The sequence below is a fragment of the Hesperophylax consimilis genome, chromosome 15 (genome assembly GCF_061612785.1).
Source record: "Hesperophylax consimilis isolate HC1 chromosome 15, BYU_Hcon_1.0, whole genome shotgun sequence".
Lineage (NCBI taxonomy): Eukaryota > Metazoa > Arthropoda > Insecta > Trichoptera > Limnephilidae > Hesperophylax > Hesperophylax consimilis.
The window spans coordinates 36,361,893-36,376,791 of NC_142850.1; the positions used below are offsets into that span (position 1 = coordinate 36,361,893).

Here is a 14,899-nt window from a genome sequence, read left to right on the forward strand (position 1 = left end):
GCAATATTAAGATTTAGTAGCTTTCGTATGAGTGTGGTTGATTTTACCGTTGTACAAATTTTCAACTTTTTATGATATATCTTTCAAGTGATTCTTAAATAAATGATTGAATGAAGTAGGAGAAGGGAAGAAAAAGGTTTCGAAGGGGCTTCAGCACGAGTAAAGCACCCAGAGAGGCCTACATTATAAAAAATGAGGTAAAATAATATTCTTTGAAATTTTTATTTATTAAATAGGCTTGCTTCTTCAAATCTCGTATTAAACTTAGATAAAACTTTTTCTAGTAACTAATTACATTGAGCAGAATACAAAAGTCTAAGTTTGAAACTATTAACTTTGCGATGAAAAGGTTGTACTTCAAAAACTCGTCCAAAACAATTTGTGTACATCACTATTTCATGTTTTTTTTTTAATTTTTCATTTGCTTGTCTAATGAAAATGTTATGATAATATGTAAAAAAAGTAAATGCTTTTCAATATAAATTAAAAAATCAATTATCATTGACCCGTGAAATAAACACAGAAAATTAAAAAATATACATATTAAATTAATAAAAGTGAAAAAAAAAAAAATATACAATTTAATTTTAAAATTTCATAAAATCCACGGCCGAGAATTGAACCCCGATCAACTGCTCGGAAGGCAATTATGCTAACTATTTAATTAAATAATAATGCATACGGGTCGAAAATGGGTAAAGTAACTTAACTAAGACTAAATAATTAACTACTTTCAAAATCTTAAAAAACTAAGGACGGGTTGTTTCACAGAATTTGAAAAATTACCTAATTTCATAGTTAATTTTTAATTTCTATGAATGTTCTAATAAAGTTCTGCACTAACTGGAATAAAAACATAACATGAATAGAACCTTCACAGAACTTGAAAATCTACTTTTAAATCTGATGAATGGTTCAAATTCTGTGAAACAAACCGTCCTTAGTCGTGGGTGCCAGTGGCTGTCAGTGCTTTTTTGTTAAGTTAGAGTACTACGATCGAAAAATATTACATTATTGATGTAGTTGCAGCAATATTTTTTTAATTTATTTTAGTATAAAAATTTTCAGGATTCGTTCAGTTTCGGGAATCGCAACATACCCAGATAGAAAAAAAACTAAGTTTATTTAAGGTTAAATTATCAGTCTCACCAAAAAAATACAAGTACTGCGGTGAAAAAAAACTTTGTCTTTCACGGATTGATTTTTTCAATCTTACCACTCTAGCTCACTGAAATGTCACAGACCGCCACTGTTAAGAATCTACATACTACTAAAATCGCCTATATTTTTGAGAGTGTAATAAATCCCAAGTAAATGAAAAAATAAAATCACTCCTTTTTAAGGAGAGTCAGAATCTCTTCCCGGCTTTGGTAGGAATATTTCAAAATATGTTTTTGCATAACCTCTCAGAATCAAGTCACTGTATTTGAAAGCCGATCACTTCGGGACAAACCCCGATGCAAAATAAAAAGACTTGTGAGTCCGGAGTCTGAATTTATTTATGAAATGTAAATGAAGCTGATTGTAATAGCAAAACATACCGGCACATACTACTATACTACTATACTACGAGTATACTACTATACTATACCACTACTCGTATTGAGATGTTACATTTACATATTGGAAACACTTGTCGTTAATGCATTCCTTAACTCGAATGTCGTACGATTCTCCAACTTTTCTTGGTGATAAAATTACCAATAACAAAATAAATACTTCAGGAGTCGTAGAACGACACTCAAAATAAGATTGGCCTTGGAACTCCGAAACAATATAAATATACATAAAGACTAACTAATTAAAAACCAAATAAGCTCAAATTCAATTATTTCGGACATATTATATTTTAATTGACTGTTGCCGCGTGAATTTAATAAGTGTTCTATTAAGGTGATGTGTAATAACGTAAATGTGAAGCTAAATACATATCCTGGAAATCATATGGCCGTGAAATGTCGGTCTCTATTAATAAGGTTTGTACATACAAATGTATAAAATATTCACTACGTTTATTATATACAAGCACTAACTAAGTCCGCATTTTAAAAGCCGGAATCTTTTGCCATAAAATATGGTGTGGCCAACAGAGTAACTGCTGAAGTTATCGAGTTTGTGACATGCTTCAAACTTGCTCAACACTACTATAATCGGTTAGTAGTTTTTCTATAAGCTTTTCACCATGATTACACTATTTTGATTTCTAAATATGTCGCGCGCCCAGGCCTGTACTGTAGTCGGCCTTGTTCGTCACATATAAAATCGATTCTTACTCGATACAGTTTAATAAGCACCTGTTATCGTCCTCTAATATACCTAGTACCCGCAGGCAGCAGTGGAAATTACCCAGAACACAGAACGCAAGTGCAGCGCGCAATATGGACCAATGGATGTCTGTTCAATAATTCATCAGATGATGCTTGCTGACTCTAAATGCATACTGTTACAGGGATCCACGATTTTGGATATCAGTGAGAACTGCGGGAAATTCAAGATACTTGTATAAAATACCGTTTTTCTCCCAATATCGCTTAGTGACCATAAATTATGTGAGTTTATTAACTTTTAACAGAAACGTAAATAAATATATATTTTTATATATGAAATGCTAATTCAATGCAGAAAAGGATATCTATTATTGGCGTTAATAGTGATGTTTACTGATTTATGTAAATTTTTTGAACTGAAGAAATAAGGGAGGAGAAAAATTTTGGGTTTTTTCATAAACAAATCAGTTCATACAGGTAGGGAGTCGATTCAATCTGATTCCACTGAATTATCAAAAAAATCACACATGCAAATATTACCACTGTTCGGAATTATAAATGTAAATAAAATTATTTGAATTTTATTAGTTTTTTCATAGTTTTCGACTCGTTTCCTGACCGATTTCAGATATTTCACATTTAGGAATTGATCTGGGTAAGGAGTTTGCGATACTTTCTCTAAGCGCTGCATAGTTTTTTTTGTAAAATATACCTAGTGAAAAGAGGAACACGAAAGCAGAAATAGTCAACGGTCCTCACCATTGTTTCCTGGGATTTTTATCTTCCGCCGAAACAAGAGTCATCAATTTATGATACGGTGGTGTAGTTTTTCAATAGCGACCCAGTCATTTTAATTTCAATTAGATCAGAAATTCTAAATATGACAATGGAATGTTGAATCGGATAGCTCGCTATGCGGGTGGTTTATTCCTTTCCCGTGATTCGTAGTTCAGTTCGCAAGTATATACGCAGCATTACGTATCGTAATGATTTAAGTTCTGGATGTTTATTGTGATTGAATTAATTCGTAGTACCACTTTTTTATTTTATCATATTTTTAAACAAATAAAATTTGATAATTTTTTACCTAAAAACATGCTATGTGGTTTAAAATTAAATAGGTAGATATTTAAATACCTTCCTAGAAATCTTTTACTGCTTTAAATTAGAGAAAATTAGACACCTACTTTTTTGGACTAGGCCTAATAGTATTGGCCACAGAACTACTAGATTAGTTGGAAAGGGGAAAAAATGACTAACTAATCATAACGCCATTTCCCCACAGGGGTATGCAGAGAGCATCTCATGCATATTCTTCTATTATTCTGACTCTTGATATGGCCCGAATCAAGTATCTGATTCACTTGATCGTGCCATGTCTTTTTCGGGCGTCCCCCACTTCTTCTACCATTTACGTTTGCGTCTTATATTCTCCTTACACTCCTTTCTTCGTTCATTCGGTCTACATGCCCAAACTATCTAAGCATCCCTTTCTTAATGTTACTCATTACACTTACACCAGTCTTGCACCCTTTGCAATTATGAACATTCTTCACAGATGGAGAAAAATGTTTATTGCAAATTTATTATTAATACTTTCAAATTATTCGTAATCCGGTTTAAAACGGGATTGCAGGCCCTTAACGAATGTATTGATAGGTCTTTTGATAAACTTTTCGTAAAATACCAATATATTATTACGATGTCGGAACATGTGTTCATAAAAATCCTAAGATTGTTGCATTTCATATCTTTATTTATTGAACAATTTGTATAGCGCCGCTTTTGTGAGATATCACCTCAGGGGAGCCTTATAGTTGATGCAGGTATTACAAAAAATATCCTTATATATTATATCTTACATCTTACATATGATATCATTATATATTATCAAGAGAAATGCAGGTGCATGAACACATGTTCCGATAGATTAAGAACTTAATAAAAGTTTAACAAGAAACGGCCTGCAATCCCGCTTTAACCGGATTACCAATATTCATTTTTCTCCGTAGACGATCATACATGGTTATATCACACAAACGCCTCATGGATCTCATTCCACGTGAACGTGAACAATTTCGAAAATACTTTTTGCTGTGAATTATTAAAGCGTATAGCAAAAAATTTAAGAATTTAAAAAAATGTTTTTATTGATGAATATTGCCATAGGATTAAACAAATGCTCCCCGTGTCGGATGTGCGTCAAGCGTAAGCTTTTGTAATCTAGAGCGAAGACAAGTCTGTTATTTCTCAAGTTGGTCGGGTGATCTATTGTTCTGGCCTAATGCTGTGTACAGTACCGTGTAGGTATAGTCTGTAAGTCTTATCTCCTCTGGTCTCTGGTCTCTGGTCTCCCGCGATGTTGAAACTGATGAAACGTCAGCGCCCCGAATAGGGTCGAAGGCTAATGCTAATCGATGGCGACCAAGCGGTCATGTGAACCTTTTGTAGTGGGTACCTTCTAAGTTCCGAGGTAGACTCAATGGGACCCTTATGAAAATTATTATATCGAGGTAAAGAGGCTGTTAAGTGTTCAATCATTCTTTAAATCTTTATAAAGATAAGAAAAATTAAAATGCACATTTTCAGGGTAACAACAGCACTACAATGTGGATGGGTGCATCATGACTAACTTTGGCCCACTCTGCAGATCTTCATTCCTTCTGCCAAGAAGAATTTATAAGCTGGGTTCAATTCATAGATGTGACAGCATCTTTTTCTTATTTTTTAATGTTAAACTAATGTTTATAAGACAAGGTTTTTACGCAAAACACAAAATATAATTAGCAGTAATTGTTGATTGAAGTACTAGTACATATTTAATTATTTGGCGTGTTGGAAATAAGCCGACGTGGCTCAGTGGTCCAGAGCACCTGACCGGACATCAGAAGGCGCGGGTTCAATTCCCGTCGGCGGCATTTATTTTTACTCGGGAGGTATTTTCAATTTGTATTGAAATTACAGGCGACTAATTATTGCTTATAATAATTTAGTATCTTTTTCTGTTTCAAATTTACGTTTAAGAATCGTTAATATTGCCTTCAATAAATAATTATTACTAATCGTGTAGCCACAATGCAAAGAAAATAATTTCCGCTGGCGTATTTAATACAATTTATTAATTATTGTTACTTAATTTTTCTTAATGCTTTGAAGTTATTTGGTTCGAGGCGATTATTAATCGGATTGACCTCATGACAAGCTAAATGTGCCTGATCCCATTAAAAGCAGATCGGTTTTGGCGATATCTATATTCCCATTTTTCACATAATGTGTTATGCTCACGAGTTTTCTCGAGAACATTAATTATGTTATTATTACTTACTGCCTTAAATATTGCACGCTTAAGACAAACGTTGAAATCATATTTGTTGTGTCATTCAACTAGCATTAAGGAATGTTTAAGGAAACTTTAATACATAAAAATGGGTTTTAATTTTTGAACAACTTTTCGAATTTTTGTCCCCATTCGATTCTCTGGAATATCATTCGACTATCAAAATTATTCCATACTTTTGTATGTTGGTGTATTAAATTGTGTATTATGGTGGATTAAAATTTCTTGCATTAACCTTCGTCATGCCAAGATGAGAAAGAAAACTAGGGTTTTGATGGGGGGGTGAGTCTGTTAACCCACGCGTTTTATCATTAACTGAGCGTAGCAAAGTCTTGCCTTAAACCGACTTTTTTTGCTTTCCTCTGGGTATTAATTCGTTTGTTTTCGTAACAAGATGGTGACCATTTCAATGGTAAAGTAAAGATCATTTTCAAATCTTAAATCGTCGCGTTTTTTTCAACTTTCTCGTTCGCAGCTTTTCAATATAATAGTACCAACCTGTCGGAAGAAAGTTTGCAAATAGAATTGGCATTGTGATAGTGTCTTTGACAGTGGTAGGAATCAAGCGCACAAGAAAAATTATTCGTGACAAGGAATGATAAATACTTTTTTTTAAAGTCTTCACTTGGGAAAAAAATAACTGGTTCTTTAGTTTATTTTTTATGGTAGATTGTGTGTTAATAGGTTATGAAAGAATGCAAAAAATACTAAAACTATAAGGTCTTGCTTAATTACTTATCGGTTTTATCTTTTGTCAGGTGGTGCTAGTTAGAGGACATTTCCTGTCCTTCCTGCCGCTGTGCAGCCGCAACGAGCCCGTGTTCCTGGCGGCCTGCTCGCCCGTGGCCATGCCGGAGACCAGGGAGTGCGTGGTGCAGGGCGCCACTAACGTCTTCACCACCATACACTCCATGGACATGAAGATCAAACACATCGATAAGAAGTAAGTACTTTCCACTCACTAAGTCCTTCCTGCCACTTGGTGTGCAGCCGCAACGAGCCCGTGTTCCTGGCGGCCTGCTCGCCCGTGGCCATGCCGGAGACCAAGGAGTGCGTGGTGCAGGGCGCCACTAACGTCTTCACCACCATACACTCCATGGACATGAAGATCAAACACATCGATAAGAAGTAAGTACTTTCAACTCACTAAGTCCTTCCTGCCACTTGGTGTGCAGCCACAACGAGCCCGTGTTCCTGGCGGCCTGCTCGCCCGTGGTCATACCAGAGACCAGGGAGTGCGTGGTGCAGGGCGCCACTAACGTCTTCACCACCATACACTCCATGGACATGAAGATCAAACACATCGATAAGAAGTAAGTACTTTCAACTCACTAAGTCCTTCCTGCCACTTGGTGTGCAGCCGCAACGAGCCCGTGTTCCTGGCGGCCTGCTCGCCCGTGGCCATTCCGGAGACCAGGGAGTGCGTGGTGCAGGGCGCCACTAACGTCTTCACCACCATACACTCCATGGACATGAAGATCAAACACATCGATAAGAAGTAAGTACTTTCAACTCACTAAGTCCTTCCTGCCACTTGGTGTGCAGCCGCAACGAGCCCGTGTTCCTGGCGGCCTGCTCGCCCGTGGCCATTCCGGAGACCAGGGAGTGCGTGGTGCAGGGCGCCACTAACGTCTTCACCACCATACACTCCATGGACATGAAGATCAAACACATCGATAAGAAGTAAGTACTTTCAACTCACTAAGTCCTTCCTGCCACTTGGTGTGCAGCCGCAACGAGCCCGTGTTCCTGGCGGCCTGCTCGCCCGTGGCCATGCCGCAGACCAGGGAGTGCGTGGTGCAGGGCGCCACTAACGTCTTCACCACCATACACTCCATGGACATGAAGATAAAACACATCGATAAGAAGTAAGTACTTTCAACTCACTAAGTCCTTCCTGCCACTTGGTGTGCAGCCGCAACGAGCCCGTGTTCCTGGCGGCCTGCTCGCCCGTGGCCATGCCGGAGACCAGGGAGTGCGTGGTGCAGGGCGCCACTAACGTCTTCACCACCATACACTCCATGGACATGAAGATCAAACACATCGATAAGAAGTAAGTACTTTCCACTCACTAAGTCCTTCCTGCCACTTGGTGTGCAGCCGCAACGAGCCCGTGTTCCTGGCTGCCTGCTCGCCCGTGGCCATGCCGAAGACCAAGGAGTGCGTGGTGCAGGGCGCCACTAACGTCTTCACCACCATACACTCTATGGACATGAAGATCAAACACATCGATAAGAAGTAAGTACTTTCAACTCACTAAGTCCTTCCTGCCACTTGGTGTGCAGCCACAACGAGCCCGTGTTCCTGGCGGCCTGCTCGCCCGTGGTCATACCAGAGACCAGGGAGTGCGTGGTGCAGGGCGCCACTAACGTCTTCACCACCATACACTCCATGGACATGAAGATCAAACACATCGATAAGAAGTAAGTACTTTCAACTCACTAAGTCCTTCCTGCCACTTGGTGTGCAGCCGCAACGAGCCCGTGTTCCTGGCGGCCTGCTCGCCCGTGGCCATTCCGGAGACCAGGGAGTGCGTGGTGCAGGGCGCCACTAACGTCTTCACCACCATACACTCCATGGACATGAAGATCAAACACATCGATAAGAAGTAAGTACTTTCAACTCACTAAGTCCTTCCTGCCACTTGGTGTGCAGCCGCAACGAGCCCGTGTTCCTGGCGGCCTGCTCGCCCGTGGCCATGCCGCAGACCAGGGAGTGCGTGGTGCAGGGCGCCACTAACGTCTTCACCACCATACACTCCATGGACATGAAGATAAAACACATCGATAAGAAGTAAGTACTTTCAACTCACTAAGTCCTTCCTGCCACTTGGTGTGCAGCCGCAACGAGCCCGTGTTCCTGGCGGCCTGCTCGCCCATGGCCATGCCGGAGACCAGGGAGTGCGTGGTGCAGGGCGCCACTAACGTCTTCACCACCATACACTCCATGGACATGAAGATCAAACACATCGATAAGAAGTAAGTACTTTCAACTCACTAAGTCCTTCCTGCCACTTGGTGTGCAGCCGCAACGAGCCCGTGTTCCTGGCGGCCTGCTCGCCCGTGGCCATGCCGGAGACCAGGGAGTGCGTGGTGCAGGGCGCCACTAACGTCTTCACCACCATACACTCCATGGACATGAAGATCAAACACATCGATAAGAAGTAAGTACTTTCAACTCACTAAGTCCTTCCTGCCACTTGGTGTGCAGCCGCAACGAGCCCGTGTTCCTGGCGGCCTGCTCGCCCGTGGCCATGCCGGAGACCAAGGAGTGCGTGGTGCAGGGCGCCACTAACGTCTTCACCACCATACACTCCATGGACATGAAGATCAAACACATCGACAAGAAGTAAGTACTTACCACTCACTCAGTCACTTCCTGTCCTTTCTGCCACTGGATATGCAGCCGCAACGAGCTCGTGTTCCTGGCCTGCTCGTCCGTGACCACACTCGTTCTGCTGCGGAAAAAGCGATGTCTAGAGTAATGTTTTAAGTAAATTATTGGGAAGAAAAAGAAAATGGTTTGAAAGGGAGATATATAATTTCGAATATTAGAGGGAGTGTGTATATTTAAAAAAATATATAATTGAATATTTAATAAAACATGGTTTATTTAAAATAGGGCAAATATCTTTAATGGATAGAAAGCTACTTAACAGAGAGACCTCAAATTGTCAAATTGAACCAAACTTTTAGTACACCATTAACAAGTACATTTGGCATTCCTCAAGGCACGGTCCTCGGACCATTACTATTTCTAATGTATGTAAATGACATTTTCCAACAGAAAATCAAAGGTGAATTAATCTCTTATACTGATGATACTGTATTATTAATAAAAGGTCGAACATGGGAACTAGTTAACAAACTTGCAAATTAATGTACTTATACCTTAAAATCATGGTTTGATAATAACCTACTCACACTTAATGCCAAAAAAAACATATGTATTATTCTCACTACAAAAAATACCTAAACACAAAGTAAATATCATAATCCATGATAAAAATTGTGACAATGTCAACTGTAAACTACTTAATCCTATTTGTACCGTAATCAACTCTTCTTCTGAAATTAAATATCTTGGTGTGATCATCGATGAAAATCTGAAATGGAAAAGCCATATTACGGAGTTGGTAAAGAGAATAAGGAAATGTATATATATATTTGTTAGGTTAGGAAATATTTTAAATGTGAAAATACTAAAAAATGTGTATTATGCTCTTGTCCACTCCCTGCTTATCTACGGAATCATAGGTTGGGGAAGATCTTATAAAAACAACCTAAACTCAGTAAAAGTCTCGCAAAAAATTATTATAAAGTTAATACTTAAAAAAACTCTACTTTTCCAACAAAATTGCTTTTTAAATTGTTTCCAGTACCAAATATTGATGATATATTTAAGCAAAATTCCATTATAAAAATGTGTAAAGAAAAAAATAACCCAGAATATCAAGAATTTTACAAACTGATGAGAAATGGAAATCAATTTATTACGCCAATCTTTAAAACAACTCAAATGCAAAACCATTATATTTACCAAGCCATAAAAAACTACAATAATCTCCCTTCCGAATTGTGCTGTATTACGAACCAACAAGAACAAATAAATAAAATCAAACTTTTTTTCCAAAAAAACTTAAGTAAAAAAATATATTTATAGTTTACACATAACATAATATTATAACATAGAATCTAAGTAAGAATCGTGGCTCCCTTATCAGGCACAAGAACTCCTCTTTTTTGATAAGGTATACATGACCAATTATGAACCTAAATATTATATTTTGCAAAATATGTATGTATTAATGTAACCCATATGATCTATATTAAAATAATAAAAAAATCTCTTTAAAAAATGTCTAGATTAGTAATGTTAAAAGAACGAAATGTGTTTTTTAAAAATTTTCATAGTGTTCTTTTTATTTTTTTTATTGAATTTCAAATAATTGCTTTTTCAAATCGGCAGATGTATAGAGATTATCTAAATAATTTATTTTTTTTAAATTAAAAACTGATCTTCTTGTGTTCGTGGGTTATTTGTAGTCAACCGATCTACATCTAATTAAACAGCATAGAAGCATAGGAGCATGGAAGACGACAAATTAAGGTTGTATCTAAAACGATTTACTGAAAAATAGACTACCTACGTCAAGTAGAAAAACTTTTAATAAAATCAATTATGTTTGTAGGTACGGACCTAACAAATTCTTTAAAAGCACTTTAGGAAGGTAGGTTATTTGCGGTTTGTTCGGAGTTATTGATTAAAAAAATGCTTTCGGAGCACCACACTGGACGGAACATTTATCCATTTCCATGTGGTAAAGAGCAAAAAATGTATTTTAACACCGCTCAAGAGCCAGGAGTGATATATGAGGGCATTAAAACAACATTAGTGAATGTTTTACTCGTTATCAAAACACTGTCAAATGAGGTCTCGGAACCCGCGCACTGCGCACTGTCTTCTCACTTCTTTCGTTGACGTCTCTTTAGAAGCATCTAACACATAATTATAATTACGTTATCAAATATAAAAATGTTTTTAATTTGAAATTTTGTTTGTTTTTTCATCACAGAAAATTGTCACTTATACATTCAAAAGTGTTTTTATAATTCGTTCCAGACTACCCACCGTTGATGGTTATGGCGATACTAAGCAACGCGATGGTTAATAACATGACGATTTCTAACCATTTTCTCCCACATCTTCTTCTTATTATTGCTTTACTTTACCTGAACACATTCCCTAAATAAATTGGAGATCAACTAAGTGGAATTCCCTTTGGCTCCAGCACTTAAAAAAAATTTGCCCTGCGAAATCGATTATAAAAACGCACGATATTTCTTTGTTTGTCAACGCAGATGTGAGACTTTATAAAGAAAAAACAACTTCCAAAAAGGGTATTTACATTCGTATACATTCACATCTCGATAAAAAGCATGCAAACATTTTCCGAAAACATTCGCGGAGTCGCTAAGTAATTCGGAGGAACTGTATTAAGGGAAATATTCAAAAGTGTCACATACCTGGCTTTGCATACAATGGAGAAAGACTGCGCGATGACTGTATGCTGCTTACATGACTTTTGTCATTATTATTTAAGCGTATTTATTTATGCAAAGTGTGTCAACTTATACATTTTATACGAGGTTGGTGAAAAGCCCGGTCCTTCTCCGGCTCGTGCTGGCTGTTATTTATGTGCGCTACCTTATTTCGCGGGTTTACCTTTCGTGTTAGCAAAAAGGTGGCCGTATCCGATGGGAAAAGAACACTAAAAACGGCTGATGGTTTATTTAGTGAGCAATAATCCAATGTTTGACACAAATAAATGATCTCAATTACTTTATTAACTGTAATGAACGCATGTCCAAATATATGAAAGAGAAATTCGTCTACGAATGAGACAACATGATTTGAAGACGTATAAATGGGTATGTCTACTTTCGCATTATGCATTTTTTACCAGTAGGCTTCCTTCAAGTAACTTGTACAATTAGTGCGATGACAAAAAGGTTTAATAGTGTACCCACACTCCGCTATTATTAAGTACTCATCCTGAACATAACTCGCTAAATTTATACCAGAATTACCTCACTAAAGTTCATAAACTGGAACCAGTGCATCATAAATTGGTCATAAAAAAGATCAGCACATTAACAATGTATATAATATACTTTATAAATATTATTTTTTTTTACTCTCATTATATTATTTTACAGTCTGTCATTAAATACTTTTCATTATTAAATTCTACCACTTATAATTATGTAAAAGCTTCCCCCTTAACCGCGAGCTTCAGAGATCGGTATGTAAACAACGGATTCTTCAACAAAAATATTCTCAAACTGTTTTGATGGAATATAGAGCAATAAAATGTGTTATTTTTTACAGCGGAGAGTGGCACTTGGGATGGGATAAGTCTGATCTTCAAGGAGTCTCCTGGTATCACCTACTGCACTGGGAGTGCCTGAGAGAAGCACAGTCTAAACACCGATTAAGTGAGTACAACTTTTTTTAAATATTATAAACATATCATTTCCAAATATATTTCATTTCTTGAAATATATTTTAATCATTCGTTTTCTAGATAAATACATAAATGAATTTTCTTGCTAACTTAATATTTAAAAAGCCAAGCATTTATTTTCTTCTTATTGTTCGCCAGGAGGTTCTGCAGCAAAATTTTAGCGGAACGTAATAATGATGAAATTAATTTAATTTTTGTTTAAAATCGAGTTAATGATTCTCACAATTGTTATCAGTTTGTTGGCATACTGACGTAAGTTCCCCTGACTTGAAGTTAATTTATCGAATGGAAATCATTGATTGAAAAGCGTAAATAATTAATTATTTTAAGCAATTATTACTAGCCTTAAGCACATATACAAATTTAAAAAATATTTCGAGAAAAATAAATCCCGCTAACGGGAACTAAACCCGCACCGTCAGGCGCACGGAATTACTGTACTGCGTCGGCTTATTTTTAATCGCTAAATAATTCAATAAATACTAGTATTTTATTAAAAAATTATTGCTTTTTGATTTTTTTAATGATTGCTTATACTAATATTTTAACATTTGTGCTTTGGATAAAACCGTAAAAATAACGTTAATCATAATGCACACACAAACGGGTATTCAATAAAAATTTGGGTGACCTCGGCTGTTGTAAAAAATGCACATGAAAAATGATGGTCGATAAAAAGTTTTACAGGTGAAAATTAGTTTTACAGGTGAAAGGTGATTACATTTGAGAGGGTAATATGTGTCTTGCGATGATTTTTTTCTTCCAATATCACAAATTGGCTAGACAAATCACCGTACAAGCTGAGATTAAGAAAATTCTCCAAAAACTTCGTTCATGGTAAAGTGATGAAAGATTTGATATACGAGAAGCTTTATAAAAGCTAGTCAACTAATCAAACAAAGTAATTAACATGTTTACGAATTAAAAACTTTAAGACAAAACCTTGATATTGATGATTAATTCAATCGTCGTTAAATTACCATGGCTCTAATTAAACTGGTTTAAACAACACATCACAAAGAAGCATTTATTCCAGCTATTTTTAATGTTTTACAAATGATGTTAACTATCTTAAAAACGAAAAAAAAACTATTTGTAAAATCGTTAACAAGTTCCTGAATCTACTTAGACATTTAGTCATCAAAAATCAAAACATTTTTCATCCACATAAAAAAACGCGATACGGCCAAACACGAATTTTAGAGAAATCCATTAAAATTGTTTAATTGATTTACACGTCTAAGGTCAATTAAAAAAATACTTTATTTTAAAAAAAAATTCTGGCGCGCATTAACCACTACTATGCCACTTAACTGCGGTAAATATTCGATGTTTTAAAATCGTTCACAATAAATGTGAATTTTTTCGATTAGATTTTCATAACTTGAGTTACACAATATTATACCATGTTATTATTTCACTTATTTGCTTATATACGTGATGTTATAGTATTTCACTTATTGGGTGGGGTTTATTTTGAGGACGGTGAAAAATTTTAAATGATTGAATTCCTTTAATTTGCTAGTTACTGGGTTGGTAAGATGCAATCTAAAGTATAATTCTATCTGGACTCCATTTTATCAAATTCATCAATCAATGACTAAGATAGTGCAGCATAATGTTATGAAATTTTTAATAATTATTAATTAGGAATTCCAATCGAAGAACTTTTTAATAGATTTGCCAAAGTTTAACGACTGTCATCAAGGCGCCTAATGCCTGATTTAGTTTGTCTTTTCAAAATAGCGAATGAGATATATAACTAGAGGCTACATAGACTTGGTAATAAGTACAGTTCAATCGATGTTTACCGTCACCACTCAGTTTCCTAACTATAGTTCAATCTTTTAAAATATTTGTAACACATAACAAAAAATCATACTCACTTTATCTTTATACAAGCTGACGTGTACCCGGAGTTGAAGGGGGTTATCCCTAGGAGATATACACACACTTCTGTTGTCAACTTTTTTGTAGGTCTTTTTAACTTATACAATTTCTTAAAATAATATTTTGATGTATCTCATAAGGTTTTGCCAGCGTTAGCAATGAAAGCGTGCCAAAATATTTTTTTACTACTAAAATACAAACTACTTTCTTTATTTACAAATTTTTCTCTATTTTGAGTATAATATGCATGTATTATATGTATATAAACCTTCCGGAAAAAAATCGCTAAATGATAGTGAAAAATTTATTACAATCCGTTTCGTATTTTAGAAGAACTGAGCGCAAAAACAGTCATACGCAAATAGCGACTTTATTTTA

At 36.2% G+C, this 14,899-nt stretch overlaps 1 protein-coding gene across 1 annotated transcript in view; it reads left to right on the plus strand.

Annotated features, from left to right (window-relative positions):
• The window catches only part of LOC149417704 (PAS domain-containing protein cky-1-like), a 207,912-nt gene that overhangs the window by 154,043 nt on the left and 38,970 nt on the right, over window positions 1-14,899 (plus strand). Inside the window, exons 6-7 of the mRNA XM_089640144.1 lie at window positions 6,363-6,547; window positions 12,496-12,602. Of these exons, the coding sequence (XP_089496270.1) occupies window positions 6,363-6,547; window positions 12,496-12,602 (292 nt within the window). The remainder of the gene's footprint in view (window positions 1-6,362; window positions 6,548-12,495; window positions 12,603-14,899) is intronic.